The 27,827-nt window shown below is 37.2% G+C and overlaps 1 protein-coding gene across 4 annotated transcripts; it reads left to right on the top strand.

Annotated features, from left to right (window-relative positions):
• Positions 1–17,205: 17,205 nt before the first annotated feature.
• LOC131155536 (alcohol dehydrogenase 1-like) lies at positions 17,206–27,436 on the top strand. Of its 4 annotated transcripts, none has more exons than XM_058108754.1 (10): positions 17,206–17,523; positions 18,397–18,533; positions 24,864–24,910; positions 25,588–25,913; positions 26,021–26,103; positions 26,192–26,264; positions 26,391–26,452; positions 26,589–26,684; positions 26,771–26,932; positions 27,018–27,436. In XM_058108754.1, exons 1-10 carry the CDS (start codon positions 17,490–17,492, stop codon positions 27,132–27,134), a joined length of 1,137 nt encoding a protein of 378 aa, XP_057964737.1. In that variant the 5' UTR covers positions 17,206–17,489; the 3' UTR covers positions 27,135–27,436. The 4 variants fall into 4 exon arrangements, with proteins under 4 accessions (XP_057964737.1, XP_057964736.1, XP_057964739.1 ...); XM_058108753.1 differs by having other exon boundaries at positions 27,015–27,436; XM_058108756.1 differs by lacking the exon at positions 17,206–17,523 and adding an exon at positions 17,549–17,774 and having other exon boundaries at positions 18,403–18,533.
• Positions 27,437–27,827: the final 391 nt, after the last annotated feature.

Genomic DNA, 27,827 nt, shown 5'->3' with positions numbered 1-27,827 from the left:
TGAACTGAGTATTCAGTCAACCAAACTTGAGGCGATTCTTGAACTCCGCGGTTCAGTCGACCAGATTCAGTTCGATTGACTGAACTTCATATACTTTGGTTGACCAAGTCCTTTTGATCTTAGAGGTTCAGTCGACCAAGATGATGGGATTTCCCACGTGTCTATTCGGTCAACCAAGCCATTACAGTTCATTTAAGGATGATTGACTGAGTGGTCAACTTTTTTACCCTGGGGAGGTTCAGTCGACGAAAGGTTTCTATGTGTTGGGGTTCAATCGACCGAACACACCAACTTTTGTCCATTCAATTTCTAACTCCCTTTTAAAGACACCCTTAATCACATATTTGTTAACTCTAAGTTATAGGGGGCTTTTTCAAGCATACTTGGGGTCCTAAGGTGAGTCTAGGGTCTTTGAGATTATACCCTATCATGCATGACATGCAAATAATACAGTCTATAGACCCGAAATCAAAATGCAATTACAATGAAAATAGAGAAGTCTTCAGTCTTCATGCTCTTCACTCAATGAAGTACACGAGGTGAATGTATATAATCCGTCTTGGCCTCTATGCTCCCTCCCCTTATATATGATATTAATCATAGACCTGTGCACATGCTAAATACACATATAAGATTATAGTGTTTCATCAGCATCAAAACAAAAATCGGACTCAAAGAGTCAACACATAAGTAATTACATTTTCCTATTGCATTAGAACACACCCGAGACCCTTCTTAGAGGCGTCACTGTAGCTAACAAATCCACCATCCCCTGACGAAATGGTCAGAACTGGAGCAATAACCAGCCGCTACTTCAGTTCCCGAAAACTTTGCTCTCATTCATCAGTCCATTCAAACTTTACATTTTTCCTCATGAGCCATGTCAATGGACCTGATAATCTGGAAAACTCTGCCACGAATCGTTAATAGTATCCTACAAGACCCAGAAAAATCCTGACCTCCTGAACATTCTTTGGTCTCATCTAGTCCACTCTCACTTCTATCTTACTCGGGTCCACCGATACCCCTTCTCTGGACCCCACATGCCTTAGAAATGCCACTTGCTCTAACCAAAACTTGCATTTCTTAAACTTTGCAAACAACTTCTTCTCCCTAAGCACTTGAAGTACCAACCTCAAATGAACTGCATGCTCCTCAAGACCCCTCTAATAAACCAGGATGTCCTCAATGAAAATGACCATGAATTTATTTAAATACTCGTGGGACACCCTATTCATCAAGTCCATAAATGCTGCAGGCGCATTGGTCAATCCGAAAGGCATACCCAAAAATTCATAATGGACATACCTAGTCTGGAATGCAGTATTCGGTATGTCCCCCGATTTCATCTTCAGCTTATGATACTCGGATCAAAGATTGATCTTAGAGAAAACCTATGTGCCCTGTAACTGGTTAAACAAATCATCAATTCTGAGTAATGGGTATTTATTCTTCACTGTCACCTTGTTAATCTCTCTGTAGTCGACGCACATCCTTATCGACCCATCCTTCTTCTTCATAAACAGCACTAGTGCTCCCTAGGGGGAAACACACAATCAAACGTAACCCTTATCTAGTAACTCTTGTAGCTGCTCATTCAATTCCCTCAATTCTACTGGAGCCATTTGATACTGAGCTTTCAATATTGGTGTCGTCCCTGGAGTCAACTCTATAGCGAACTCTACCTTACGATCCAGAGGCAATCTGGGCAAGTCCTATGAGAACTCATTTACTACGGGAATCTCCTCCAGCTTAAGTTCTTCTCTCAGCGTTTCTTTCACAAATGCCAGGTACCCCTGGAATCCTTCCAGAAGTAACCTATTTGCCTAAATAGATGAAAGGATAAGTGGTGCATAACGCACATATGACCCTACAAACTTAAATTCCTGCTCTCTGGGAAACCTGAATACTACCTCTCTCCTACGGCAATCAATGCTGGCATAACTGACTACTAGCTAGTCAATCCTCAGAATGAGATCGAAGTCTACATATCAAACACAATTAAACTAACTAGTAATACTCGCCCATGAATCTCTACTGGGAAATCCCAAATCACCCTACTACATACGACTACTGACCCTGATGATATAGCCACTACTAATTCACTATCTAATAATTGTGCCTCTAACCCATATAGTTTGATGAATCCTCGGGAAATGAAGGACTGCGTCGCTCCTGAATCAAATAGTACAACAGCTTTATTTGGAAGCATATAAATATTACCTGTCACCACATCTCCGAAGTTCTTTGTGTCTCCAGGAGTTAAGGAATACACCCTCGCCTGGGTCATACCCCTCTCATCTCCACCATGTGGTGCCTGATAAATTACCTAATATAGCTGTTGTGGGGGTGCATTGCTCCCCGACGTACCACAATCTCGTGCCAGATCCTCTAGCTTACCACACCAATAGAAAACACCTGATCCCTAGATAAACCTCCCTACATACCGCTTGCCACAAGTAGGACAAGCAAAGGAAGATGAGGTACCCTGAGATGTACCACCACCAGTCTCTCTCAGCTGGCCTTTGGCACCACCATATTTCTTCTAAGTGCCCTGCCTCGCACCTGAATAAGAACTAAAAGGTGTTAGCCTCTTCTTCGAAATTTGAACCTCTGAATCCTCCTGCAGGCTCTCCTCTACCACGGTGGTCTTATCCACCAACGTAGCAAAATCCTGAATCTATAGTATCATTGATTGCTTCAAGATCTCCTTCTTTAGACCCCTCTCAAACTTCCAAGCTTTCCTTGCCTTATCTGGTACCATAAATGGAGCAAAGCGCAATAACTCCATGAATCTGGCGGCATATTGCTGAACCGTTAGCTACCTTTGAGTCAGGACCATCTTCGCATTCCTAACATAGGTTGGAAAGTACCGCTCAAAGAATACTTCTCTAAAATGGCCCCATGTCATTGCCACTTGTACTGGCCTCTGCTCCTCCAATATCCTCACTGATTCCCACCATCTCTCGACTTCTCCAGTCAACTTGAACGCGCATAGGGAATCGTTTGCTCATCCGTGCAACGCAGAATAGTGAAGATGTTCTCAATTCCCTAAATCCAATTCTCTGCACGGATCGAGTCTGTACTCCCCATGAAAGTAGGAGGTTTCAATTGAGTGAACTGATCAATAGAACCTCCCAGTTCATCCGTCGGATGGTCTTGCCCCTTAAAAGTTCGCACAACTTCAGCCATAAGCTGCTGGGCAAAGTCCCACAATACCACTGTGGAGTCGCTGCTAGCCTCATGGCTAGCCCCCTCACTGCTACTGCCTCCAGCGTTAGCAGTATTATCCCTAGACTCTATCCTAAAGACACAATTGATTAGAAAATTGTTTAGAATCTTGGTACCTTATATATATACCACAACTACAATACTATAAGACTTATCTTAATAAACCAACGTCTCTAATGACCTTATACTCTGCCAACTTAATACCCTCATTCTAACTCAAGTTCCGCCCCTCCAATTGAAAACAAAATCATCAAAGGATTGCCATGATTTTCTAAACCCTTCGACTGATTCAGCAAAACATAGAAGTCCACTAATGGATTTCTGTCTCTAGGCTTATGAAGCCAAACTCGAAAGTGCTATCATACCCATTCCTATCCTTATCCTACTATGAATTCTATACTCTGGCAAGACCTTTTAACCTCATCTAACCAAGTCTACAAGACCAAATAATCTGGTTAGCTCTGATACCAACTTTAACGTCCCGACCCTCTACGTGGGCCTAAAGTGCTACTAAACATACATCTTGTTAAAATTGGTGTATTCCCAAGAGGGGGGGTGAATTGGAATTTAAAATTTATCGCCTAGGTTAAACCAAATGAACAGCAGTATATACAAAACCTAGGGTTAGTCTATTCAATTTCTGAATGCGTAGATAAATATAATATGGAATTTAAGTCATACGCATCATTCACCCATAACATACATGTGCGGTAAATATAAAGTGCGGAAATGTAAATGAACACACGATATGTTATCGGGGTTCAGCCAACTATGCCTACATCCCCGCCTCTAGCTTGCAAGCAGGAGGATTTCATTAATAGCTCACTTAAGGGTGGAGCAGCACCGTTTACAACCAGGTCAAATTAACACAGGGCTGACCTCAACCTTAACCAGGTCAATTAGTGGAGCTGACCTCAACCTACACGCCTTTAACAAGACGACGCACCTAACTTTCCTAACCGGGTCTAAGCCAATCCAGGACTATTCCAGGGCTAGTCTCCCTCTTCAGGCCCGTGCCTAGAAATACAACAGTATTTGAAATACAATCAAATGGTACAATGAATAAGCTTTCAAGTAAAGCAGATGTGTACCCAAATATGCTCAATTACAAACACCACAGTATGATTCAATATGTAAGCTCAATGTGGTCTAAGATGTCAACTCTCAAATAGATTTACTATCGTTGTAATGAGTGCATGAGAGTGCAAACAGTATGATCTTTGTATCACAAGATATTTAGGTAAGATGTTCACACAAAGATACTAGCTAAGCAATATATGTGTATATTTCAAAGAGTGGGTTTTCTTAATTGTATGATGCTCTTGAAGTGTATATGTTTGGTTTGCAGAAGGATATTCAATCTTTGTATTCAGCAAAGGATATATGAGTTAACGAATATTGCAATGAAGATTTTATCACATAAGCAAATATCTCATCAAATATTTTCAAGATACAAACACAGTAGATATTTGAAAATGTTTTTGCAACCAAAATACAAATACAAACTTCTTAAGATATTGCAATGAATATGCAATACTCAGAAGTTTTATATAAGTCTTCTTATAAGAGACTTATTACCAAAGTCCCCTAAGAATACTTAAGGTTTTAGCTCTCAAAAATAAGTTAATCAATTCAAAGATAGGAGAGCAAACCAATCAAGACAAACACTCAAAACCAACTTACAAATGATGTAGGCAATATGGGAAGGTAAGATTGAGTATGTGAAGCTTGGAAATGAGTATTATAGGGTTTTGATTTTTCAAAGAATTTTCCCTAATCAAAGTGGCTAATCTTTTTTAATTTTCTCAAATGAACTCATATATATAGGCAAGGGAGAAAATATGATCGTTGGGGACCTATTGGGTATTATTAGAAAAGTTTAATGATGTTTGAAGCATTTTAACCCTGTTTAAAAAATATTAACTGCAGTAAAAAAATCAGGGCAACCCGAGAGGTCCGGTCGACCAGGACTCAAATGGCTCGGTCAACTAGGGGACTTTTGAACTGAATGGTCAGTCGATCGGGGCAAGGCGATTTTCCAAATTTCCGAGGTTCGGTCGATCGGACCTTTTTGAACTGCATGGTTTGGTCGACCAGACCCCTGGGAATTCTCCCGAGGACCCTTCGGTCGATCAGGTAATTGGAGTACAAAAGTGGTCAGTCGACCGAGAGGTCAAAATGTTGACTCCCAGGTGGTTCGATCGACTGGCAAGAAGTGAACTATGAAGTTCGGTCGACCGGGCCTTGGTCAAACTGTTGACCCAGGGTCGGTTCGGTCGACCAAGCCAAAGTGAACTGTGTTGGCCGGTCGACTGAAAGTGCACCAAGCGTGCATTTCGGTCCCGTATTGAACCAAACAAGTCCTATTTCAAGTGCCTAACAAACATATGTCTACATGTGTGTGTCTTAGGGTCACTTTGGTCTAAAATAGAGACACCAAAAAAGTCCAGTGTCGGTCGACCGAAGGGTACACCCTAAGGTCTTTCTAAGGTCCTTTTTTATTCATGGTTTGTTTGAGCTTATGTAGTAAATCATACATGTGATGTGTGTGAGCTTATTACAAACCAAGTACCTACTTACTATTACAGACCAATTAAATATATTACATTATGAAATAAAACTTTGGTCTTCGGGCTTTTCTTAACTTTGTGCACATCTTTATTTTAACACCTTTAGTTCCTACACAAAACCTCAAACACTCATTAGATACAATGAGTATTTGTCATAATCAAAATCGGGCGTGACCAATAAGGTCAACACATCTCTCTAATACCATACATATACAACCCGCCCAAATAAGGGGAAAATAGGTGTTCCATAATGATCTGTATAAACATACACAGCAGAAATACATGCATCATCTAATACTTACCAAAGTTTCTAACTATTTTCCATATACATCCATACATAACTAAAAACATAATCTGCTATTACAATCCCCAAAAGAGACAGATACTACCTAATATTTCACCAGCTCTGGCAAGGACTGTCTATTGTCTAAACTCAGCCCGACAAAACACTAGGCTCGATCCCTCGGATGACCTAAAACAACATTTGTATGTTAGGGTTAGACACCTCTCAGTAAGACGAATTATATTATCATTAGTGTGTGGCTAGCATGAGATTTCGTGAGTACATATACTGCTAACATATAAATACATTTAATTAGCATTTTAAAATCTATATTACTATGTAAATCTGAAAATAAATAATGTTGGCTCAATATAGCCCTTTCTATAGTAAATATGCCTATATAAGCCTAGAAGATACAACTTGGTTTGTAGAACTAGCATCGTCACGGGTGTTCACATATTCTACTCTGACATGCTTCCCCCCATGATGGGTTGTGCGGCCCGAAGGCTGGACCTAGCATATAGCTAGCCAACTATAGCTAAGTCAATCTCTATAGTAGTACGATGGTTGCTACCCTTACCTGGAGATGCTACTCGGGTAGAGTCATCTAGGATTACTGCATCGGATGGAGCCCCATAATTACTGCATCGGGGAGTACTTTACCCATGTCACCAATGGCCTTTCTCATATCCACACTCTAACTAAGGTGTGTGGTTGCACCTCTCTCCACATATGGCTATGGTACCGTACTCATAACATATCTCTGATATACACAAGACTCTAACAGCATATATGGCAATTTGCATCATAATAAAGCTGAAACATAATTCATTTCATAAAACTGTATACCACATAATCCGTACGTTTTTTTCTATAAAATGTCTTTTAGATACTATCTTGGTAAAAATCGGCGTATCATATTTGTCATAAACTAGTTCGGTAAAAACCATCATTTTGTAAACTCATCATTTAGCCATCATATCTCATCTCTCGGCATATAGCCTTCATATCTCGTATCTCGACATATAGTCGTTACATTTCAGTATTACACAAAACCTGCTCATTTAATGCCAATTAAAAACTATACCCATGCCACACAATTTTTCATCTGATAACTCATAATTAAATCATCTGCCTAAGAAAGTAAATACTTCTACTAAAACTGAGGTATGAATATTTCCAGGTTGTTATTTTACTAAATATAGATATATAGCTAATGGAGATAATCAACCCTACCGTCTTTGGTTAGTTTTAAAACAAGCCTATGGTTTGAAATAACAATTTCCCAACCAATGAAAATGTTTAAAAAGTCCAATACTATACTTTAAAAATATCATATTTAAATTTACACGGTTGGTTTCGAAAATAAAGTCGATTAACCGAACCTTAGGCTCAGGAACCCTGTAAAAGCCATGACTGTATATATAAAAACCATTTTAACATTCCATTCGATTCGAACTTATAAACATAACTGACATAATATAATCCCCTTACTTATTTCCTGAAAAACGACCCGAGATGCTTGAAAACCGAACCCTAGCTATTTCCGAGATCAAGAATCCACTCCGCTAGACTTGTAGAGATTCGCCCCTTGATCATTGTGTTAACTTCCAATCGTCGAAACGGGCAACGACTGGCAAAAGATAGAAGAGGGAGAGATTGTGGGCGCATGTTAGAGAGAGAAAGGAGAGATATTTTCGTTTCTTAATATAGAAGCAAACAAAAATCCCATTTATAGCCGCTAGACGTGGTCAAATTCGTCGATGAAATGGCACCTTCATCGACGAACTACAGAAGGTCATTCATCAATAAAAGAAGGGTTTCGTTGACGAACCCTAAGCCAAATATTTTCTGTCATTTGGGATCTCTTCATCGACGATGCTTTGAATTTCGGCAACGAACGACAGAAGGGCATTCGTCGACAAAACCTACTAAAATCCCCTTTTCCTTTTCTTATTTAATTTCCTTACTTTTTGGGTTCAGGTCTCTACATATATAATGATGAAACTTGCATGAATGACTTGTTTCGGAATTGCGTGAATTGTGTATGAGCTTGTGTGTAATCTGGTGATATTCCCGTATGTGAAATGATGTGGTTGTGTTGCATTGTATTCATTTAATATTCATTGGAATTGGTGTTTGTGGGTATCGCCCTAAATTTCATTCACATTATTTGCTAAAGACCAACAAAACATTAGTTGGGGGGGTGCGATTATGTGTCAAAGATGCATAATTAGACATTTTAATTCATGCATTAAAGACTATAATCTTAATTAAATGTCTGATCGTGTTCAATGTTTTAATACTGAGATCAATTTATACTATTTGGGTTTTTATTCGATAAATCATGGATTTTTGTATTTTATTATTGCAGAAAATTTTTGAAAATTAAATCCAGAATTAAACACGTTAGAGAGGCCATGCAAAATGAGCTTGGAGAGCTGGAATTTGAAATTGGAAGGCTGGCTGAGTTTTTAATTGGAATCAAATTGGAAAATATTTGGAAATTGAATTCCAAATTAAGATGGGCAGTGTTTGGAGCTTCGCAGCCAGGCTATCCATGCATGTGGGCTGGCCATGCACGTGAAGCTGGTCGTGAGGTGGGTTGCATGTGCTTGTGACAATGGCCATGTCTGAAGAGGCCGTGAGAGGAGAAGCCCGTGAGTCTCTTGCCCAGCCATGCGTGAAGGCCTCCATGGGGCAGCCAAATACACTACAAAAGGCCAGCCAAGCTGGGGGGTACTGTGCGCTGCAAGGAGCGAAGGGAGGGAGGCAGCCGAAATTCATTTTAAAGAAAAAAGGCCGTTGGCAGCTTTGGGGAAAAAAAAAAGGCTTTTTGTAGGATTTCTTTAGGGGTTACTTTTAGAGCAACAGCAGCTTGCTGCCTGTGGGAACCCAGGAGCAGCTCCAATCTCTCCTTCACGGCTCCTTCTCTTCCCTTCTCTTTTCTTCTCTTCTCTTTTTCTCTTCTCTTGTCATTTAACTGTTTTATTTTTTTTTTTCTTTCTTTAATGTCGCTTTAAATATTCTTTGAACTTGGTCAATTATTATTTTAATGTCATTTTGATTATCTTGTTGGAGTTTTTTTTTTAGTTCAAGATTTAGTTATTTTTATTTAAAACTTTGCTTGAGTTTAATTCTTATTAAGGTTAGTTTAAAATTTTAGTTTGAGTTTTCGTGTTATCAAGTTCAGTTTTTTTTCTTGTTGGAGTTGAATTTTGTTTGAGTTATTTACTGTTAAATCTTGTTTATTTATGCAGTTGAGTTTTATTTATTGGTTAGTTTAGTTTATTTTTATTTAGTTGAGATATTGTAAGGTTTATTTATTTCAATATTCTGGTATTGAGTTGGGTCTTTGTTCTTACGTTAAGATTGATTTTAATTTAATTTGTCTTTGTTTAATTAGTGAGTTGATTGATTTTTTTTACGTGTGTTAAATTTTTAGTTAGGGTTTAATTTCATTGCAAAATCTCAAATATCCCCAAAAACTAAATCTGAACTGTGTTCAGTAAATTTTTCTTTTCGTAATTTTTTTAGGAATTACGCAAAATTTGGAATTAAACTGGATTCCTTGAAGTGATGATATGACCATTGGATTAATGATTACATGACTGAACCCCTATACATGGAATAGCTTTCAAACTACTCATTTTTTGAGTGAGTCATAGATCTTGGTGACCTACTACTTGTCCTCCTCTCCTTCTCTCAGGTTCTACGTCTGTAGAAGAAGACAAGAAATTGCCAACCAAAAAATGTTGGTTTATCCGGCCACAATAATAAAAGCTATATCGTGTAGGGTCGAAATTTTTTTCGGATTTGATTTTAAATTATTTAAAAATATTTAAGAAAAATTTGAGGAAACTTTATTTCCCCATTGGTGGTCAAACATCTTTTAATCCGGCCACTACACTAGGCAAAAAACGCTGGATTGTTTAGCGTTTCTAAAACAATTTATAATAAAAAAAAAACGCCACATCATCTAGCATTTTTTTCCCTCTCCCCCCGCCCCATGTTCAGCCTCTACTCTAACGACATCAAATCCTCTCTCAGCTACCGACCAAACCACCCTCAATCTCCTAAGCTTCTTCAAAGACATCGGCAGCAACATCGGTGTCATCTCCGACCTCGTCAACAAGGTCACGCCTCCGTGGGTGGTCCTCTCCATTGGCGCCGCCATGAACTTCCTCGGTTACTTCATGATTTGGCTCGCCGTCACCCCCCGTATCCCCAAACCCCATGTCTAGCACATGTGATTCTACATCTTCATCGCGCAAGCTCCCAGTCCTTCGTCAGCACAGGCGCTCTCGTCACCGCTATCAAGAACTTCCCCGAGAGTCGCGGCATCGTTGTGGGCATCCTTAAAGGCTTCATCGGCCTCAGCGGCGCCAGCTCTACCACGACATCTCAAATTCTTTCATTTTACTAATTTCCTAGCTTCCCCCCGCCGTTTCTTTCTCCTTTCTCAGAATTATCAGGATCATGAAGGTCCTCCGACAGCCAGACGAGACCAAGACATTTTACCATCTTCTGTACACATCCCTCGGCCTCGCCGGTTTCCTCATGCTCATAATCATCTTACAAAACAAGCTCAATTTTGCCAAGTTAGAGTACAACGCAACTGGCAATGTTGTTCTAGTACTCCTCTTTATTCCACTATGTTGGGTGCTATTGGAAAAAATTGGAAGTTGTATATAGAGGATATATATTTATGAATACACAGGATCTTGGAAGAAATGTTTTCTGTTATTTATTTTTGTTTGTTTTGTTGTGTGATATTTGGCTTGTAAGTCTTTGTTTTGTAATTTTTTTTTTGACTGGATGTTGATGTTGTTTTTGAGAGATCTTTAAAGGTTTGTCTTTTATCCCTTTCTTTAAATATCTTGTAATTACAGTATTCCTCCGTCAAAAGTGAGAGTTTATCAATAAATAAATAAAGATCATGCCCTTCTTAAAAATAAAAAATAAAAAATAAAAAATAAAAAAAAAATGTAGGGAGAAGGCCGGGAATAGGGGTGCCAAAACCGGTTAATGGCCGGTTCGGTAGGTCATAAACAGATCGAGATTAAATGGGTTCAAGTTGGATTAACTCGTTTATTAATGAGTAACTAATAGGTAAAATTCAAATTTAATAAATGAGAAACTTTAAGCTCAAAAAAGTGAACAATTAAAAAATAGAATACAAAATTATAAGAAAATAAGAAATAATATTAATAATATGGCCGGGTGCCCTCAACCTTGTTGCGGGGGAATTGGCAGTCAGCCCAGAGGCCCAGTCAAGATTCAGATCTCCCATCTCGGATCTGGCATGGGATGTGACCATGTGGAGTTCTGGATCGAGAGTGGTGTGGGTTGTCGGCAAGCTTGCGAGGCTGCGACAGGCGACAATTGTGTGCCTGCGTAGGTGAGACTGTGAGAATAAGATCTGCGTGCTGCGTGCCTGACCGGCTGAGGGAGAGTGACAATCGGCGGAGGCAGTGAGGCTGAGGCTAGAGTTCATTTTATTGTATTTTGTATATATATAATAAGTTAAACAAGTCAAGATATACTAAATTTTAAACAGCGAATTACCGGTCATGATCACCCATAAGGTTTCGAACTATTTTGACACCCCAAGCAAGAAAGACGAGTTTTTTTTTTCAATTTGTCTTTTTTCAAAAAAAATATATTAAATAATACCTTTTTCGGGAAAATAATTTCCGGAATAACCCTGACGTAATCTCGCTACTTGGAGTAGCGAGATTTGTCACGTGTTATTTCGGAAATTATTTTTTCAAAAAAATATTATTTAATATATATATATTTTTAAAAAATGATAAATCAGGAAATAAATTCTCTTGCATAATAAATAGGGAAATAAATCTCCTGCATAATAAATTGGGAAATAAAAAAAAATTTAATTCTTTCTCTTATTACTTTTGGAACAATAAATTTTTGAAAAAAAGAAAATTTCTATTTAATTATATATATTTTTTCTATTTAATATATTTTTGAAATTTTTTTTTATTTAAAAGTATTGTTTTGTTCACTAGATTTAAAGATTATTTATTTAGTCTATTTTATATCAATATAAAAAATGTATACACGATACCCATTTCTCTATTTGGTTCATAACAAAAACAAAATTTCTACATAAGATTCTCATGAGTTGCGTGAAATTAAAATTTTCATATTTTGTAAGTATTGTCACATGTGAGCATAAAGATAAGAGTGTCACATTTTTTAAAATTTTATATTCCTCAAAATATAAAAATTGTCATCATATATGACTTTCTAATCACTAGTTAAATGTAAAAATAAATATCATGAAGACTTTAAAAAAAATTAATGATCTATTTTGTTATGGAAAATATTTTTAATACTTATTTTTAGTTTAAAAAAATATTTCAAAAATAGCTAATTTTTCATTTTTTAGAAATTTTTTCTAAAATAAATTAACAGTATAAAAATTTTGACACTATTTTCTTGTAAAAATAGTTCTTTTTTTATTTTTTTATTTTTTAAATAATTAAAAATAACCTTCTTTATTTTTTAAAATTCATGTAGAAAAAGGTAACAAATATTTGTTACTGTTTTTTAGATTTCTAACTCTTATTTTGTTAATTAAGACTTGAAAGCATGCACTCATACATTAAATTTTGATTTGTGAATTCAAATCCAAAATTAGTTATCAAATATATTATTATGGCAATTTATTATAATATGGCAATTTATATATAATATATATTACATAAATTTTAAAAATAATATTAATATTATGATATCATTATTAATATTTTTATTATATATAATAATATTATAGCATATAAAAATTTATAAAAAGAATTTATTTCTTGATTTATTATGCAGAAGAATTTATTACACAATAGATTTATTTCCCGATTTATCATTTTAAAAAAATATATATTGAAAGAATTTATTTTTCTATTTATTAAGTAGAAAAATTTATTTCCTGATTTATCATTTTAATATATATATATTAAATAATATATTTTTTTAGAAAAATAATTTTCGAAATGATATGTGACAAATCTCGCTACTTGAAGTAGCGAGATTACGTCAGGATTATTCCGAAAATTATTTTTTCTATATTATTTAATATATATTTTTTTTAAAAAATAAATTGGAAAAAAACTCCAAGAAAGGGGACTAATATATTTCCAATTTCCTATTTTCATACGCGCGTGATGTGCAATGCCTTTATAGGCATGAGATGTCGGCTACATTAATTGCTGCAAGCTAATTCCAGCTTGCCAGCTCGCATGGTACATGCATGCCTTAGCCGTTAAGGCATTTAGATATACTTAGACACTTCCACACTTCTACAATAACCGATCTCCTTCTTCTTTTTTCATTAATAAAATTAAAAATTACTTTTTTTCTAAAACACTAGTCGTTGTCATAAAAGAAGATGTAGAAGCACATGTGCTAGACTTGGGGTTTGGGCATACAGGCGGTGATGGTGAGCCAAATCATGAAGTAGCCGAGGAAATTCATGGTGGCGCCAATGGAGAGGACCACCCACGGAGGCCAGGCCAAATCATGAAGTAGCCGAGGAAATTCATGGTGGCGCCAATGGAGAGGACCACCCACGGAGGCCAGGCGGTGATGGTGAGCCAAATCATGAAGTAGCTGAGGAAATTCATGGTGGCGCCAATGGAGAGGACCACCCACGGAGGCCAGGCGGTGATGGTGAGCCAAATCATGAAGTAGCCGAGGAAATTCATGGTGGCGCCAATGGAGAGGACCACCCACGGAGGCGTGACCTCATTGATGAGGCTGGAGATGACGCCGACGCTACTGCCGATGTCTTTGAAGAAGCTGAGGAGATTGAGGGTGGTTTGGTAGTAGCCAAGGGAGGATTTGATGTCGTTAAGAGTAGAGGCTGAAGATGTAGGTGGTGTTGGGAGAGGAAAAAAATGCAATTACCTGAGTTGGAATTTGCAATGTCCTCAACTTCATAACTAAAAAGAAAAGGATCTAAAATTGATTTATTAGCATCAGTAAAAGAAATATTTCTTCATGAAACACTACATTTATGTAAATAAAAACAGTATTCCTAGTTAAATCTAGGACTTTGTAATCTTTTACATCAAACGGATATCCTAGAAACACACACTTCCTAGTTCTAGTAGTAAACTTAGATCTATTATGTGCTAGAGTGGAAGCAAAACAAAGACATCCAAAAGCCTAGAGTGACAATAAGAAGGAGCATGACCATAAAGCACTTCATAAGGAGTTTTATGAGACAAGGCTGAAGTTGGGATTCTATTAATCAAATAAATTGTTGTTAAGACACAATGTCCCCAAAGGTATAAAGGCAAATGAGAATAGAACAAAAGGGATCTTGCAACATTTAAGATATGTTGATGTTTCCTTTCTATTATTGCATTTTGTTGAGGAGTTTCAACACAGCTTAATTGATGTAAAATTCCCTTTTGAGCAAAAAAATTGCTCATGATAAACTATGCTCCATTATCCGCCCTTATTATCTTTATTTTTCTAGAAAATTGAGTCTCAGCCATATTGTAAAATTGTTCCAAAACAGATTGTGTTTGAGACTTGTGTTTCAGCAAGTAGACCTAGAACAATCATCTACAATGGTTTAGAAATATTTGCATGAATCTATAGTAGGAACAGAAAAAGGACCCCACAAGTAATAATGTATCAAATCAAAACAATTTTTAGAAATATGAGAACTTTTATTAAAAGGTATTCTCTTTTGCTTTGCAATAGGACAAGTATCACAAAAAAAAAAATTCTTTATTTGAATCAACAAGAGGTACATCATTGGATTTAATCAAAGCCAATTTGGCATTTGATAAATGTCCCAACCCAAAATGCTATACATGTGACTGTGGCTTATTGACTGACAGAACTGAAGAAGAAAAAGAAATAGACTTGCTTCCTTCCAGCAGATAGAGCCCATTACACTCTTTACGCAGACCAATCGTGCTCCAATGAGCAAGGTCTTGGATAAAACAAAAATTTCCAAAGAAAATAAGGCAACAAGAAAATGATTTAACAAGTTGACTAATAGATATGAGATTAAAGCTGAAAGAAGGAACACAAAGAACATTGTATAAGATCAAAGTTTCTGTGATTTGAACAGTTCCAATGTGTGTAACCAAAGCTGTTTTACCATTAGGAAGGTTCACATGAGTATTCAAAGTGGTTGTGACATGTGTGAAACAGATAATTGAATGTACCATGTGGTTAGTAGCTCCTGTGTCTATGACCCAATCAATAGATCCAAAACAATTCTTGTTTACCAATTTGGCTGAGAAAATAGAGTGTGTCAAATTGGGTGTGAAGGAAGAATTAGATATAAAACCTGACATGGTTTTAAGATAGTTATTATGTGTTTGAGGCTGGGAAGAATTTATTGTCACAGCAGCAGCATCATGAACACCAGCAGATCCAGAGGTCAATCCAGACAAACCATTACCAACACTTGCATTAACAACATGATGATTGTGACTAGAAATTGATCCTGTATTGAGAAAAGCCAACAACTACTCACATTGAGTCTTGGTGATGGGACATTGAATCTAGCTTTGAGAAGAATTCTCAATCATAGTTCCTTGAAGACAAGAAACATGATTTGCACTTGATTTCCATTTTGGCTTATAACAAGGTGGGTATCCGTGTAGTTTGAAACACTTATCAATAGTATGCCCAAGCATACTACAATGAGTACACATAGGTTTTTCTTTCTTATTGTTTCCTTTATTCCATCCTGAATTTCCAGAACTACTTCCCTTTGAATTTGCATACATTGTCATAGTATTAGGTTTAGTAAGCATAAGAACCTCCATGTCCAGCATTCTTGTGAGACTCTTCTTGAAGAACTAATGCATAAACCTTGTTTATTGAAGGAAGAAGCTCATACATCAGAATTTGAGTCCTAATGGTTTCAAAATTTTCATTCAATCCCATAAGAAACCTCATGACATAGACTTTATCATGATTATTACTTGAGATTTTATTCGCATCAAATGTACACTCCGGTAATGGTTCTAGATTTAGTAATTGATCCCATAACCTTTTGAATTTTGTAGAGTACTCAGTTATTAACATCTGATTTTGAGTAATATAACAAAGTTCCTTTTGAAGATTGTATATTTTGGGACCATTGCCTTAAGAAAAAACATTTTGCAATTCCATTCACATTTCTCTAGCAGTTTTGCAATACATCACACTGCCATATACATCAGAGTGCATTGAATTAATCAACCAAGAAATTACCATAGTGTTGCAACTCTGCCAGTCTTCATAGAGAGAAGACTCTGAATCAGGTTCAACAATTTTTCCATTGATAAAACCTAACTTTTTCTTGGCAGTGAGAGCAAGAATCATGGCTTTTGACCAAGAATGATAGTTTTTCATACCAAGTAGTGACTGTGTAACCAGAATGCTACCTGGATTTTCGTTCAAATGGAGGAAGAACGGATTTGAGAGGTTCGGTTGCGAGGATGGATCAAATTGATTGCTTAAATCTGGAGATGTCATGGATACACTTTCAGGCTCTCTATGTCCTTCCTATCTCCTCCGAACTTGTATTTAAGAACAGAAGCAGTTTCAATCGGCAAATTGATTGATTGTTCTAATACCATATAAAACTTCAAGAACAAAATCTGTAAAACTCCAAGAACAGAAGATCTAAAATAAACTTGTTCTTATTTCTTGAATACAATTGAGCTTACAAGCAAAAACTGAAAAATACAATCAATAAAACTCCTTATATGCAAAATCCGTTAAGCTAACTAAATAACTAACTTTCTGAAGAAAAGAAAATACAAAGTTTAACTGATCATAATAAATAACTAATCCTCCCAAGACTGCTTATCAATTAACAAATTTATTTAAAACAGTCTAGCATTTTTTGCCAAACTAAAAGGCGTTAGAGCTTCCAACACTTTTTAAGGTCGAATGGGAAGTAAAGTTCCCCAAACCTTTTTTTAAAATTTTTTAAATAAATTAAAATCAAATCCGCAAAAAACTCTTAAGGTTCGTCTAGCGTTTTTTTGTTACTACACGCCGGATAGACTAGTGATATTTAAAATAATTTTTATTAAAAATATTAAATTTGGGAAAAAATATATATATATATCGCCGACAAGCATTGGTAGCTATCATCGCGATTAGACTATAGATATAAAGCTGCAAGAGGATTGTTATTGGCAGGGGAGGATTCCCCATCGACCACAAGTTAGAATCAACACTCTTCCAAAAATGTAGTACTGTCAAGTCCATGCTTCCTGATTGATTACCCCAACTGGGATCACATGGCCCTCCGCAGTCCATAAAAACATCTGCTCTTCAGCCCTTAATCAAAGCCAAAGCTCCTTCCCAGCAGACACGCACAGCAACAAAACTGGTCTGGTTTCCACTGAATTGGATTTCCAATGTCTACTGCGGGTCTTGTGATTCCTTGCAAAGGTACCGATGAATGATGCAGTGTGTTATATTATTATTTATTCGTTGATTATAAGAAAATATTTAAGAAGTATTTTTGGTTCGAAAAATTCATTATTCCAGTAAAACTTTATACTACTGCAATCTTGAGTTCTTAAGCTCATATTACCATCCATGCGTTGATGCCTGCAGCCTGCTGTTGGTTTGTTAGCTAGTCATATGCTAAAGTTTCAGACTGCAAAAATACTGAATTCAAATCAGATTTCAGTTCGAGTGTATGATTCATGAACTTGGTTTGTTAATCATGTTAGCATCAAATTCTTAGGAATGTTAACATTCCTAGTTTGGTTTGATCCCAAAAAGTAATATTGATGAATGCTGCAAATGCAAAGCTGGTTTTATCCCTTACAAGGGCAGCTGTGTACTGTGTCCCCTATTCTCTCTCTCCAGTTCAGGGACGCCCGTTCAAAAAATCTTTGTTACCATTTTCCCTCAGGTTTTGGTCCTTGAATTTTTCTGGCCCTTTGGTGCTTGAAAAATATTATTAAAAAAAAAAAAAGATATGAAGGAAATAAGGAATTTACTTTTTTCATTTATAATTATCAAAAAAATAAAAAAAATACTAAATCTATAAGCAAAAATTGAATTTTACACATTAATTATTAATGTTTAATTTTTAAAATTTTGATTGCATTATAGCAAATATTCATATTACTAATATTTTATATAGAAAACATATAATAAAAATGAATTTTATTTTTATTTTTTAGTAAATTAGCTCATTTCTAGAGATGGTGGGCTTGCTTTATTTTATCTACAATTTTTTTATTTTATTTTTATTTTTTTTATATTTATAGTGCTGAAATTGACTGCCAAATACCCATGTTGCAATTGTAGCTGCAGTTGCCTGGGAACCGGGGAAGCCGCTGGTGATGGAGCAAGTCGAGGTGGCTCCACCGCAAACCATGGAAGTCAGGATCAAGATTGCATATACCTCCCTTTGCCGTACGGATATCTTCTTCTGGAATGCTACGGTTTGTAAATTTACTCGCTGTTACCACTTACCAGTACCACCACCTTTACTTCTTTTCACAAGAAAAAAAAAATGAAATGAAAAGCTGAAAGAAAAACATGATGAGACTAAATTGGAAATTCAATTTCATTGCTTCTAATTCCATCCATTTCTATGTACCAGCATCAGGTTCAGTCTGAACAATGAAATGAAATTTGGATGAGGACAAAATAAACAACTAATAAATTCAATTTTATTTCGCCCAATTGCATTCCATTTCTATGTGCACACCAAATGTGCAACAAGTTGCTTTTTCCATGTACCAAGAGTACTGTTACAAGTTGCAGATGCAGCCTATGCTCAGGAAGGAAGATGCTTGAAGTTCTTTTGTTGCATGCTAATAGACTTTTATGTGGGTGCGAGTAAGCTTATTGTTTTGTTGCCAGGGTGTGTACGGTTAATCTACATTTTTCCAATTCATGCTTCTTCTTTGAATTTTATTGAACTTGTAATTTGTTTAGCTATTTCTCAATATTTTGGTACTTGGAAATCTACAACATGGAAATGGTGCTGAAATTTCACTTTCCCACTATCTTATTGAGAATTCCACTTGTAAATTTGTCTCACATTAAAAATATTGAGTGGATGATGGGTTTTTTTTTTTTATACTTGGTTGGGCTCAAGACCTAATAAGCTTAAACTTTTGGGTCAAGTTGGTGCTCGCCCATATATATATCAAGAATACCCATGGACTCTTTCAGTGCTAACAAGTGGTATCAAGACCGATGGTTCGTAACTCTGGGTGAGCGATATTAGAGAAAAAGTCCAGACGTGAAACTAATTCTCCTAACATGTTAAAAGTTGGAGGACCAAGTGTGTGACCGAGGCCAATAAGGAGCATCTAGACTTGGAATGGATCTAAATAGAGGGTCAAGACGTGAGAGGTAGGATTGGTTCGGAGGCACGTGGAATGAAATCCGAGGCACGTAAAAAAAATATGTTTATTTTTATTTATTTATTTATTGTGATTTTTATCACAACCGTTGGTTCGTCTCTAAATCCAACGGATGTATGGTGTCATATATATACATTTGTAAGTCATGGGAAAATATAGGGATTACTTGTCATTTTGTACAAGGAGAGCTAAAGAGGGGTTCTCTCTAGGAAGAACTTTTCTTCAACGGGTTGAAGGTGAAGGGGTGTACGGGGGATCTGGAATCGAGGATAAACTGATCAGATCTTGTACTGCCATCATTTTATAGTGGATTTTTCTCCAAGTGCACGGTCCCTGGACGTAGACAACCTTATCGAACCATGTAAAATCTCTTATCTCCATTTTCCTATGAATGTTCTTTGTGTGATTTGTTTTGTTCATCAGAAGATTAAAATCACTCAGAGCACGGTTTCGATTGGGTGCAGATCTGATAGATCAAATCAGATCGAAAGAAAGTTTTTTTTGGATTTGAAGTTTTTCTGTGGGAGTGCTCAAGATCAGAGCGGTTCATTTAGACCAAATTGAGGTACGCAAAGATTCAGATCAGGTGTCGAAAAATTATTCCGAAATTTTTCAATTGAAGGAGGATCATTTTTCAATTGAAAGTGTGAAAAAAAATCGAAAGGAAAAAATAATTTCGCAGATGAACAACGTGATGAACAGTGCCAGAATTGGGTGACAGACCTGGTTTCAGAATCAGGTCGGAGCCTGGGTCGAGACATGGATCCTCCCCATGGAGTGCTGACGTCACGCTAATGCAGAAGCTGATGCAGGCGCCATTGCTGATGTTATCCTGACAGGTGCTGACGTCACCGCCAACGTCAGAGGAGAGAAGAAAAAAAAAAATTAATGGCGAGTACTTCGACGACCAAGTTCGAGGTGGAGCCCTTTAATGGGAAAAATAATTTTGGTCTATGGTAGAGCACTGTAAAGGATGTGTTGGTCCAACAGGGACTGATTAAGGCACTGTATGGGAAAGACAAGAAGCCAGAGACCATGTCAGATGATCAGCGGAAGGAGCTGGAAATGAAAGCGGTAAGTACCATTCACTTAAGTTTAGCTCTAGAAATTAAATACAGTGTGTTGAATGAAATTTCACCAGCTGAGCTTTGGAAAAAAATTGGAGAATATTTATATGTCCAAGTCCCTAGTTAATAGACTGTATTTGAAGAAACAGTTATATTAGTTGAGGATGATTGAGGGCACAGAAGTCAGAGACCACCTCAATTATTTCAATAAGATAATCATGCAATTGCTGAGTATAGAGGTAAAAATTGAGGAGAAAGATAAAGCACTGATTCTGTTGTATTCGCTTCCTAACTCACTTGATACTTTGAAATCCACACTACTGCTAGGTAAGGAGACTCTTACAGTTGATGAGGTGACTACTGCCATTTTGGAGAGTGAGAATTTTCACAAATCAGATCATCCAGGACATGGAGAAGGGTTGGTGGCTAAGGGTGATTCTAACCAACAGCGGGGCAGGAGTTCTAACAGGGATAATTGGAATCGAGGGAAATCTCAATCCAAGTCTAGGGGTAAGAGTGGGAACTGGAGGAGTGGTTGTTTTTATTGTGGGAAAGAAGGGCATATGAAGAAGGAATGTCTAAGGAGGAAGAGAGATTTAGAGGAAAAGAATAGGAAGAAGACTGAGCAGGCTACTGTAGTGGAGAGCAATTCATCAGCTTTTGATGGGGATTTTTTGGCTGTTATTTTAGGTTCCAATTACTTAGCCGATACCTAGACTTTGGATATTCGGCGTGCTCATATCATATGTATCCATACAGGGACTAGTTTGACTCCTATGAACCAATCTCTGGAGGGACGGTGTTGATGGGTAATGATGCTTCCCGTGGTATTCTTGGTATTGGAACTGTCAGAATTAGGATGTTTGATGGTGTGGTTAGAACCATCAGGGATGTGAGACATGTTCCAGATCTGAAAATAAATCTGATTTCCTTGGGCTCTTTTGGACAATAATGGTTTCTCTTTTTTAGATAGGGATGGTGTGCTGAAAGTGGCTAGATGTTCATTGGTAGTAATGAAGGTTCATTTAAGGAATAATTTGTACACTCTGGTGAGTAGCACAGTGATAGGTGGAGCTACAACTAGTACCTCTTCAAATACAGATACAGATGATACTACTCTGTGACATATGAGGCTGGATCACATAAGTGAGCGTAGTTTGCAGGAGCTGCACAGGCGAAACTTACTAGGAGGTAATTCTTATTGTAAGCTTAAGTTCTGTAAATACTGTTTGTTTGGTAAACAACGCTGGGTGAGTTTCAGAACAGGAAAACATACGAGCAAGGAGGTGCTGGAGTACATTCATTCAGATGTATGGGGTCCAGTACAGGTACAGTCTCACGGTGGTGCTATTTATTTTATCTCATTTATTGATGACTTTTCCAAGAAAGTCTCGGTGTATTTTTTTAAGCACATGAGTGAGGTATTCAGTAAGTTCAGGGAATGGAAAGCTCAGGTAAAGAAACAAACAGGGAAACAGGTGAAGTTTTTGAAATCTGACAATGGACTGTAGTAGAAAAATAGCTAGTTCATTGATTTCTGTAAGGAAGAGGGGGTCACTAAGCACTATACAATTCCACATGAGCCACAGCAAAGTGGGGTGGCTGAAAGGATGAACAAAATATTACTAGATAGGGCAAGGTGTATAAGGATTCAGGCTAATCTGCCTAAGTCATTCTAGGCTGAAGCAGTGAGTATGACATGCTACCTGGTAAATGGGTCTCCTTCTCCAGCTATTAACATAAAGGTTCCTGAGAAGGTATGGACAGGTAAACCAGTAGATACTCTGTGTTGAGAATATTTTGTTGTCCATCGTATGTCCATGTGCAGGAACAGGATAGATTAAAGTTAGACTCTTAAGTCCAAATCGTGCGTATTTCTTAATTTCCAAGAAGGAGTGAAGGGATACCGGTTATGGGACCCTATAGCATAGAAGGTGGTCATTAGCAGGGATGTGGTCTTCGATGAGGAAGCCATGTTGAAGGAGAATGCTGATAAAAAGGTAGAGTCTGATTCAGCGGGAGTACCTATTCAGGTGGAGCTGGACAGTATTCAAAATTCAGGTATGGGTAATACTTAAACTACTGTTGATTCTGTTGCACAGGATACAGTGAGACAGGCTATAGTTCCTCAAAAAATTCCTCAAATAAGTGATAGACATGAGCCTACAGGGCTAGCCACCGACAAAGAAAGGGGGAATGTTAAGCCCTGGTTAGGTCTGGGTTTTCTTTGATAACTAGTAGTGGAGATCCTTCTGATTTTCAGGAAGCAGTTCAAAGTTATAAACGAGATAGTTGGCTTGTAGCCATGGTTGAGGAGATGGAGTACTGATGATTGTAATGTTCAGGGTTATGTGGACTCCGATTATGCAGGTGATTTGGATAAGAGGAGGTCTACTTCTGGCTTCATTTTTACCATGGTTGGTGGTTCCTTTAGTTGGAAGGCTATGTTGCAACCTACTACAACTTTGTCTACTACAGAAGCTGAATACATAGCTTTGGAAGAGGCAGGTAAGAAGGCTTTGTGGTTAACTAGACTAATTCAGGAACTTGGTATTATGCAGGATAGGTTACACGTATTCTGTAATAGTCAGAGCGCGATCCACTTGATAAGGAATTAGGTCTACCACTTTTGCACGAAGCATATTGATGTGCGATACCATGCAGTTAGATGTTGGGTTGAAAGTGGTAAGTTCCAGTTATTGAAGATCCACACAAATGGAAATGCTACAAATATGCTCATGAAACCTATTACATTAGCTAAGTTCAAGCACTATCTAGACTTAGTTAATGTAGTCTCTTGTTGATTGTTGACAGAGCATCCCAAAGCATGGGGATGAAATGTTGTGCTTTGTTGTGATTAAAATTCAAGGTGGAGATTGTTAAAAAATATGTTTATTTTTATTTATTTATTGTGGCTTTTATCACAGCCATTGGATCGTCTATAAATCCAACGGTTGTGTGGTATCATATATATATTTGTAAGTCATGGAAAAATATAGGGATTGCTTGTCATTTTGTGCAAGGAGAGTTAGAGAGGGGTTCTCTCTAAGAAGAACTTTTCTTCAATGGGTTGAAGGTGAAGGGGCGTATAGGCGATCTGGGATCGGGGGAGAGACTGATTAGATCTTGTACTGCCATCGTTTCTTAGTGGATTTTTCTCTAGGTGCACGCTTTGTGGACGTAGGCAACCTTACCAAACCACGTAAAATCTCTCGTATCCATTTTTTTGTGAATATTCTTTGTGTGATTTATTTTGTTGATCGGAATATTAAAATCACTGCACGTCAACACGTAAGAATTGGGCTTACTCTCTTAAGGGAGATGGTTTTTGTTCAAGGGGGAGCAGCTGGAACTCACAAGTGAGGGAGAGATTATTGAGAATTCCACTTGTGAGTTTGTCCCACATTGAAAAAATTGAGTGAATGATGGGTGTTCATATACATGGTTGGACTCAAGACCCACTCGGCTTAAACTTTTGGATCAAGTTGGCTATTACCCATATATATCAAGACTACCCATGAACTCTTTCGGTGCTAACATACCCTTTGTGGCACAAGTAAAATTGAATTTTAATTGGTAACTATACAAGCCTCCAAAGCCATAATAAATTAATCACTGAGGTGATAACAAGATAAGCTCCCAATTGTTTTGTTAACAAGATAAGCTCCCAGCTGTTTGGTTAATAGTTGTTGCTTATGCTAGAAATGTCTTTGGTTTGTTTCTTGGAAAACTGAACATTATCAAACATTTAACTTTAGTTCATTGGACTGTCGCTTGAGCAACTGTTAGAGAGTTGGGCTTACTCTCATAAGGAAGACGGTTTTCATTCAAGGGGGAGCAGTTGGAACTCACAAGCGAAGGGGAGATTGTTGAGAATTCGACTTGTGAGTTTGTCCCACATTGAAAAAATTGAGTGGATGATGGGTATTTAAATACATAGTTGAGCTCAAAGAGCTAATAGGTTTAAGCTTTTGGGTCAAATTGGTAATCACCCATGTATATCAAGACTATCCATGAACTCTTTCGATGCTAACATACCCTTTGTGGCACAAGTAAAATTGACTCTTAATTGGTAACTATACAAGCCTCCAAAGCCATAATAAATTAATCACTGAGGTGATAACAAGATAAGCTCCCAACTGTTTTGTTAACAGTTGTTGCTTATGCTAGAAATATCTTTGGTTTGTTTCCTAGAAAACTGAACATTATCAAACATTTAACTTTGGTTCACTGGACTGTCATGTTTTCAGTTGTTGCTTATGCTAGAAATGTCTTGGACCCTCTGATATTTTGATGCCTAAGCCTAACAATCCAAATTTTGGATTTTCAGGAGGATTCCGCATTGTTTCCTCGTATATTTGGCCATGAAGCAGCTGGGTATATTTTAAATTTTGCATTACCACGTTATAATTGTTTTCAATTGACAAATATTACTTTCAAGATGTTAAATTGTCATAAAACATCAGTGCGCTTAATCTTCTTAATTTTTGGTTCTTGAAAAATCTAATTATGAATTGATTATCATAAAATAAAGATAATTTAAAGCCAGGATAGAACTTAAAAATTATGCAGAGTACAGTTTTGAGTTCACCTGCCCTCACTTCATGTTGAAATCATTCCTCTTCCCTACAGCATTTTAAAGCACCTAACCAGCTTGGTGGACAGAAGGGGAAGAAACAGCACAAATCCATCATTCAGAAGTAGTCATTCATATGGACCCATCATTACAACAAAAATCATCCTAAGAAAAGAGTGATATTAGACATCCAAAACCAAGATGGTCATTGCAAACATCTGCAAGGATTCTATATAGGAAAACTATGTCTAGGGGCTCAGTGAACTGTATGTAAATAGACTTATATAAATGCGTTGAGAAGTATATTAAACCCAAATCAACAAAACAAGCTAGAATGATTATGCTGATGGTTGGTATCAATTTGTCTACTATTCTGGCTATTCATTGGCATTTTTCAAGGCAATGAATTTCTGCATGAGATTTGTAGTTCGTGCCATAAATGTAAGTGTGATCTCATCGCCTTTCCTTTTTTTGACAGAATTGTTGAGAGTGTTGGGGAAGGGGTAACCGACCTTCAAGTCGGTGATCACATCCTCCCTGTATTTACGGGGGAGTGTGGGGACTGTAGCCACTGCAAGTCAGAGGAAAGCAATTTGTGTAACCTGCTGAGAATAAACCCTAGCAGGGGAGGCATGCTCAGTGATGGCAAATCTAGGTTTTCCATCAATGGTTCTCCCATAAATCACTTTCTTGGTACATCCACTTTTAGCGAATACACCGTTGTCCATGCAGGCTGCCTCGCGAAAATCAATCCTCTAGCTCCTCTGGACAAGGTCTGCATCCTCAGTTGTGGCGTCTCAACAGGTTTTGCGTCTCTCTTATGCAAATGTTATGGCTTCTATTTCTTTATCATGGATAACGTTACTTGCACAGTAGCTAAACCATAGACATTACTTGTTTACAAATTTCAGGATTGGGCGCAGTTTTAAATGTGGCAAAACCAAAAAAGGGATCATCCGTTGCCATCTTTGGGCTGGGAGCTGTTGGCCTAGCTGTAAGTTTGGCCTATCCCCTTCTCCAGCTGCATATCATTATCAATATATTTTCTTTTTCCACTGTTCCATTTTACTTCAATTCTTTAGGCTGCGGAAGGTGCTAGAATTGCTGGGGCATCAAGAATTATTGGGGTCGGAAACCCCAAGAGGTTTGAGCAAGGTATAATTTGTCATTGTATGTTGAATTATAATCCATCATGGTTACTAGTAGAGAAATTAACAGACTCTTCATTTCTTGCTTTATTTTATTTATTTATTCATTATTTTATTTTATTTTTTGGTTTAGCCAAAAAATTTGGGGTAACTGACTTTATTAACCCCAAGGACTCAACCAAACCAGTTCAAGAGGTGAAGATTCCTTCTCTAACATGGCTGCTTCCCTTATTATCTCTACTAACTCGCTTTGTAGTTTGTACTGTCAAGTTTTTTACTACATATAGCTGTACCCGGGCTCTGTCTTAACAGTTTTTCTTGATCTTCACAGATCATTGCAGAGATGACAAATGGCGGAGTTGATAGGAGTGTGGAGTGTTCTGGTAACATTGATGACATGATTGCTGCTTTCGAAAGCGTTCATGATGTATGTGTTTGATAGATATAGAAGAACTGTTTTGTTTTGTCAAATATCAAAACTATTAATGGCTTTCATCCTGTCGCACCATGTAGGGATGGGGTGTGGCTGTGCTAGTCGGAGTGCCGAAAAAGGATGCAGTTTTCATGACCAAGCCTATCAATGTGCTCAATGAAAGAACACTAAAAGGAACCTTCTTTGGTAACTACAAACCACGGACTGACCTTCCTTCTGTCGTTGACATGTACATGAACGAGGTAATATGACTTCTCGTATAGGTGTAATCCTTCATCATAGAAATTGCCAGGGGATGAAATAACCTTTTCTGCAATTTCCTAGCAGAAATTGGAGTTGGACAAGTTCATAACCCATCGAATCCCTTTCTCTGAAATCAATAAGGCCTTCGAGTTCATGTTGAAGGGAGAAGGCCTGCGGTGCATCATTGACATGGAAGAATAAGGTCATGGATGAAGAACAATGGCAGTTGCAGCATCAGAACTTTCTATAGTGTGCTAGAGAATGGAAGAGTCACATATTATGTAAAGTTCAGCAACTGGCTGTTTCTGCAGTGAATAAAAATCAGAAGTATAATACTTTTTTTCCCAGATTAGAACTGGCAGTGAAAAAAATCAAGAATGATACTCTTCCCAGAATAAAAGCGGGCTGATTTACAATTGTATGTAGTATTTCTGCATAATTTAGCAATTGGGTGTTCTGCAATGAATAAAAGCCAAAAAGAATAATAATACTCTTTTCCCAAATTAAAACTGGGTTGGTTTACAATTTCTTTGGAATATTTTTGCTCATCAATGCCCTACCTCCTCTTCTTTGTTTCTTGTTATCTGACTGAGAACATTTCAGTCGCTCCAGAAAATGTAAACTGGAAACATTCTCAAGGCAGCAAAGAAGTGTTAAACTTTTTTTTAAACCTTTTAATCCTTGTTTGGCAGCACTTAAAATAATTGTTTTATGGTACTTATTACTGAAATAAGTTGTTAAAACGAATGTCAATGATACAAACTACAAAGTATTTAAATTTTTTTATTATATTATGATAGTGTTTGATAATTGGGAACCAGCTCTAAGAATCAAAATGGCAATGGTTAATTTCCATTCTTAAAGTTTGTTTTACGGTAATCTCATTCTGATTCC

The sequence above is a fragment of the Malania oleifera genome, chromosome 5 (assembly GCF_029873635.1).
Source record: "Malania oleifera isolate guangnan ecotype guangnan chromosome 5, ASM2987363v1, whole genome shotgun sequence".
In the NCBI taxonomy this organism is placed as follows: Eukaryota; Viridiplantae; Streptophyta; class Magnoliopsida; order Santalales; family Ximeniaceae; genus Malania; species Malania oleifera.
The sequence above is the reverse complement of the archived record's forward strand: the minus strand, read 5'-3'. Positions and strand labels throughout refer to the sequence as shown.

Coding starts and splice junctions, on each gene's coding strand:
- LOC131155536 (XM_058108753.1), top strand. CDS start 17,490: ATGTCTACTGCGGGTCTTGTGATTCCTTGCAAAG. Junction 26,104..26,191: donor TGGGAGCTGTTGGCCTAGCT/GTAAGTTTGGCC, acceptor TCAATTCTTTAG/GCTGCGGAAGGTGCTAGAAT. Junction 26,933..27,014: donor TTGACATGTACATGAACGAG/GTAATATGACTT, acceptor GCAATTTCCTAG/CAGAAATTGGAGTTGGACAA.